This window comes from Trachemys scripta, chromosome 8 (genome assembly GCF_013100865.1).
Source record: "Trachemys scripta elegans isolate TJP31775 chromosome 8, CAS_Tse_1.0, whole genome shotgun sequence".
Lineage (NCBI taxonomy): Eukaryota > Metazoa > Chordata > Testudines > Emydidae > Trachemys > Trachemys scripta.
Genome location: NC_048305.1, coordinates 97,734,143 through 97,740,142, shown reverse-complemented (window position 1 = coordinate 97,740,142; position 6,000 = coordinate 97,734,143). Strand labels below are relative to the sequence as shown.

The following is a 6,000-nucleotide window of genomic DNA, read 5'->3' as shown; positions in this document are numbered from 1 at the left end:
TCCCTGATAATGTCACAGCTAACCTGGTGGCTGAACTTTGTGATTTTGTCCTCACCCACAACTATTTCACATTTGGGGACAATATATACCTTCAAGTCAGCGGCACTGCTATGGGTACCCGCATGGCCCCACAATATGCCAACATTTTTATGGCTGACTTAGAACAACGCTTCCTTAGCTCTCGTCCCCTAACGCCCCTACTCTACTTGCGCTACATTGATGACATCTTCATCATCTGGACCCATGGAAAAGAAGCCCTTGAGGAATTTCACCATGATTTCAATAATTTCCATCCCACCATCAACCTCAGCCTAGATCAATCCACACAAGCGGTCCATTTCCTGGACACTACTGTGCTAATAAGCGATGGTCACATCAATACCACCCTATACCGGAAACCTACTGACCGCTACACTTACCTACATGCCTCCAGCTTCCATCCAGGACACACCACACGATCCATTGTCTACAGCCAAGCTCTAAGATATAACCGCATTTGCTCCAATCCCTCGGATAGAGACAAGCACCTACAAGATCTCTATCAAGCATTCTTAAAACTACAATACCCACCTGCTGAAGTGAAAAAACAGATTGACAGAGCCAGACGAGTACCCAGAAGTCACCTCCTACAAGACAGGCCCAACAAAGAAAATAACAGAACACCACTAGCTGTCACCTTCAGCCCCCAACTAAAACCTCTCCAGCGCATCATCAGAGATCTACAACCTATCCTGAAAGATGATCCTTTACTCTCACAGATCTTGGGAGACAGACCTGTCCTCGCTTACAGACAACCCCCCAACCTAAAGCAAATACTCACCAGCAACCACACATCACTGAACAAAACCACTAACCCAGGAACCTATCCTTGTAACAAACCCCGATGCCAACTCTGTCCACATATCTATTCAAGTGACATCATCATAGGACCTAATCACATCAGCCATACCATCAGGGGCTCGTTCACCTGCACATCTACCAATGTGATATATGCCATCATGTGCCAGCAATGCCCCTCTGCCATGTACATTGGCCAAACCAGACAGTCTCTACGCAAAAGAATTAATGGACACAAATCTGACATCAGGAATCAAAATACTCAAAAACCAGTGGGAGAACACTTTAACCTGTCTGGTCATTCAGTGACAGACCTGCGGGTGGCTATATTACAACAGAAAAACTTCAAAAACAGACTCCAACGAGAAACTGCTGAGCTAGAATTGATATGCAAACTAGACACAATCAACTCCGGTTTGAATAAGGACTGGGAATGGCTGAGCCATTACAAACATTGAATCTATCTCCCCTTGTAAGTATTCTCACACTTCTTATAGCACTGTCTGTACTGAGCTAGCTTGATTATCACTTCAAAAGTTTGTTTTCTCTTAATTAATTGGCCTCTCAGAGGTGGTAAGACAACTCCCACCTGTTTATGCTCTCTGTATGTGTGTATATATATCTCCTCAATATATGTTCCATTCTATATGCATCCGAAGAAGTGGGCTGTAGTCCACGAAAGCTTATGCTCTAATAAATTTGTTAGTCTCTAAGGTGCCACAAGTACTCCTGTTCTTCTTTTTGTCTCCTAGTGAGGATTACACAGCCCAGCACTCGCTAACCCCCTGTTGGGTAGACACCTCTGTACTAAGGGAGTGAGCTCCCTCATCTGTGGGCAAATGGTACCCACATCACACGCAGGCCTGCCTAACTCTGGTCAGTTAAGTTTCACTGAATTGACACAGCTCTCTGCCCCATTCCCTGGACTTCCCACGTGGAATGCTCCCCCTCTCCCAGCAGCCAGGGACTTGGCCTCTTCCACGCATGCTCACTCGTTCCGCGGACAGTCAACGACAGCTCATTGAACCGGTGGGAGAGATCATTTGGAGAAAAGCCCCGCCTCCTCCAACACCGTATGTGGAAGAGTCCAGCGCGGGATGTGGGGGTGTGTGTGTGTGACAGTGAACCAGTTCGAACCCTGAAATATGGGCGGGGGAGTCTGAGACCTTCAGCCTCGTCTCTATTCTAGCTCCTTCTTCGCTGCTATTTCAGCTCCGTGGGCTTCCGTGGGGCGCCGTGCGTTCCTCCCCCCACGGTCACCATGGTTTGCTCCCCCCTCTCTGACGCTCGTTTGATTTAACCGTCATAGGGGGCGATAAGGTACGTCATCGCGCAGCTGAATGTTCATTGGTTGGGGAGGTAGCCGAGCTAGTCCTGACCATTAGTCCAACTGTCTCTGTGGGGGTGAGCTGCGGTTCCCGGCTGCGCTAGGGCTGGTGGGGCCTCGCGGGTCGCGCTAGGGAGGCGGGGCCCGGGAAGGAGACAGCGGGCCGCCCCACCCCCCCGTAGCGCTGGTCGCGGCCAGCCGTCGCGAGCCGGTAACGGCGCCTGAGCCCACACTATGTCCGGCAAGAGTAAGCCCTTGTCTAGCTGCAGCTGCCCGGAGCTGGCCGCGGGGCAGCGAGTCGGAGCGGGCGGCCGAGGTGCTGCAGCCCGACTGCCCCAGGAGGAGTCTGAGGCGCAAGGACGGGGCCGCAGGGCTCACCCCAGCCTGGGCGACCCTGCCATTGTCAAGTCCCCCAGTGACCCCAAGCACTACAGGTGAGGGGGAGGGGCCCGGCACTAAACGGGGGCGCAGGGGAGGGGGCCGTGTGGGGAAGAAGGTGGAAGGGATTCCCCCCCACCCCCCCAGCGTCACGGGGATGGTGCAGAGGGCCTAGGCGCTTCCCCGGCCTTACAGTAACCCTGGAAGAAGAAACTAAAAGAAACGATTTCCCCCCCTTCCTCCCCCATACATTTCCAGTTGCTTCCATATCAGCAGCAAACGTGAACTCAAGGGTTGAATGACTACTTTTAAAACGTAGCATGGTTATGAAGTGGGCTGTAGCCCACGAAAGCTTATGCTCAACTACATGTGTTAGTCTCTAAGGTGCCACAAGCACTCCTGTTCTTTTTCAAGTATCAGAGGGGTATCTGTAAATAGCAACAGAGGGTCCTGTGGCACCTTTAAGACTAACAGAAGTATTGGAGCATAAGCTTTTGTGGGTGAATGCCCACTTCAACAGATGCAAGTTCTTGGATCCTGTTCTTTTTGTGGATACAGACTAACACAGCTGCTACTCTGAAACCCATGGTTACAGTGATTGTGCTTTTATTTCTCTGTGGCAGTGATGGTCCTTCCCTTGATTAGTATGTTTTTATTGGAAGTTGAGAAAGCAGAGCAGTGTTATCTGGCAGGAGTCATAAGCAATTTAACCTTTTCAAACCCCTCTGCCCGCCCCCCCCCGGGCCCTCTTTTCAATGCTTTGTCTCCTGGAGCACCAACCACATACACTGTTAACATTAAGAAATTTTAACTCTGTTGGATGATACCTCTACAGCCTGTAGAGAAATGCTTGTCTCCTTCAGCGAGGGTTATGATTTTTCACATTGGGCAAGTTGTTTCTAACTTGAGATTTTGAGCCTGGATAATTGACATAAAATATTATTTGAAGGCCCTTGCTAGCAGCTGCAGAGTAATGCACTTGTCTGTGCACAGAAAAAAATATCACCAAATTCTTGTGACTTTACACTATAATCAAAGCTAACTTATGGCAAATAGGCCCTGATCTATACTACAACTTTAGGTGGGTGTACGTTGCCTTTTGTCAACCTGTTTTGTGCATGTGTCTATGCTCAGATTTGTCTCTGGCAGACATAAGCATCTAATTATTGCAATGCAGTAAAACCATCTGCCTGAACAGTGTAGAGAAATGGGTGATCTACTGAGTGTGCAGGTAGATGCTGCATGATGTGTATTGACCCTAACAGTGCTCTAGGAGCTGTCCCATAATGCACTGTTTGCTGCAACAGTCACAGCTCTTGTAACAGCTGTAAATTCCACTGCCCAGGGGTCACAGCTACTGAAAGCCCCACCTCCTTTGAAGTCACCTATGTATTTTTGAAATGCCTTTTCCTGATTGTCTACCTTGGTGAACGTGTCTAGGAACTCTCCCTTGTTATGTGTAACTAGCCAGCTGACCAGACTGGCTCAACACACCGGACATGCTCTTGCTTGGAGTATACAAGAGATATTGGGTCTCGTGGGACTATAGGGAGAAGAGGCTATGCAAGCACAGCTATGGACTACCCATAGAATGTGGACATCTATGAGCAAATTGCATGGGGAATGCAGGCAAAAGGATGCAACAGGAATCAGAAATAGTGCTGAAGGAAAGCGAAGGAAGTGCAGTTGGCATGCTACGAGACAAGGGAGGCCAATAATCAATCTAGTGGTGAGCTGCTGATCTGCTTTTAAAACAAACTGTGTGCCATATTTGACAGAGGCCCCACTAGCACTCTGCAAACCACTGTGAATACCTTGGAGGAGCCTGAGATGTAGAGCCCTGCCATGAACAGGGAAGAGGAAGAGAGAGGAGATGTGGGGCGTGGGGGAGGGAGTCCAACCATACAACAAATCAAGACCTGTCTGAGACTGCACCATGGTCTAGTCAGTCCTGGCAGCCAAATATGGATGAGCCCAATGAAGAGGAAGGGATCTTTGGTAAGCGTGTGTATGCATTTTTCCTTAGTGTTTAAATGTAAAGATGTCTCCTGGCCCATTGTCAAGTTAACAAGACACCGGTATAAACTTTTAGTTGTTTTACTCATACAGGAAGAGATGGAGGTAAAACAAATAGAGAGAGGTGATATCTGCGTTTTGTTCCCCCGCTGGATTGGACATGGAGAGGGCCATGCGGAGCAGTTTGTTTATGTACAGAAGAATGTCCCTTGTATCCTCCTGAGAGATCTCAATGAAACTTTCATGGTGTTACTCCGCAATCCTCTCCTGAAGGGTTCTAGGGATGGCTGCCTTATTTCTTCTTCTGCAGACGATACTTTCCCACACCTCACCACGGTGAGTTCAGCTGGCAGCATTGCACTAAGCAGGCTAGTGGCATGTTGGCCTGGATGGCTTCAGGATGCCAGTAGCAGCTGTGCTGTCTGTGGCTTTGCTACCCTCCGGAGTGAGATATCAGCTAAAACCACCACTGCCTATAGACAGTAGTGCCAATATTCAGTGCCATTGCTCTATATTTGTAGAATGGAATAGGGACCAAAATTTGATTGTTTCATGCAACCAGAATTCCTCCCCTGCCCCCAGTGGGCCCATGCTCACCGTGGCTGGGGCTGAAGAGTGGTGCTGTGCAGAGGCACTTCAAAGCTGAAATGTCAATAAGCAAGTCTTATGAAAAGTTTTTATGGGAATAAGGGAAGGGAGTTCGAAACTTATTCCCTCTCTGTTGTGACTATAAATCCAATGATACATCTGTCTGTTTTTATCAGCAGCTGCCATTGTGGCTTTGAGGGGTGCCCCTTGCACCTCTGCAGAACACCTGATCCTGAAGAGGAGAAAGAAGAGGATTAGTTCAGCAAGATCTTGCAAGCTATTGCTGCTTCAGATCGTGAACAAAGGTCCTGGAGACCAGCGTGACAGATGTTATGGAGAATGAAAAAGGAGATGGGAAAGGCTAGGATTCCCAGCAGGAAGGGGAAAGGGAGATGCACCAAGACATAATGGAGCTTCTCAGGAAGCAAACTCATATGTTGGTTGACCTACAGGCCCAGAAATCTGGCTCCCTGCACTTTGCAGTCCTTAGAGAGCTCTGTAGAAGCAGCCCTGACACTCCAAAGCATATCATGTGGCATCACGGGCCACGTCTTAATCCCTATGATTCCTCACTGTGTGACTGCAAGGAAAAACACTGCTTAACATACACCAACATAGGTCAGTATGTGTAACACAAGGGATGACATTTGTATACTGAAATGGACAGAAATTTTTGCTGCTTTTCCAATTCTAAAAGTTCAATTCAGAGTTTGTATTGCCTGCTGTTTTTTGCACATTGCTTTCCTGCACTGTTTTTGCCAAATTTCTTATTTTTTAAATAATTATTCTTCACAACACATTTCAGAATGCAATGCAATGCTCAAAGCATAGAGTACTTGTAAATGTACAGCACC

At 48.1% G+C, this 6,000-nt stretch overlaps 1 protein-coding gene across 1 annotated transcript in view; it reads left to right on the top strand.

Moving 5' to 3' along the window:
* The first annotated feature begins 1,977 nt into the window (after nucleotides 1-1,977).
* LOC117881752 (nardilysin-like) overlaps nucleotides 1,978-6,000 on the top strand; it is a 75,593-nt gene continuing 71,570 nt past the window's right edge. Inside the window, exon 1 of the mRNA XM_034779395.1 lies at nucleotides 1,978-2,598. Coding sequence (XP_034635286.1) covers nucleotides 2,399-2,598 — 200 coding nt within the window. The 5' untranslated portion in view covers nucleotides 1,978-2,398. The remainder of the gene's footprint in view (nucleotides 2,599-6,000) is intronic.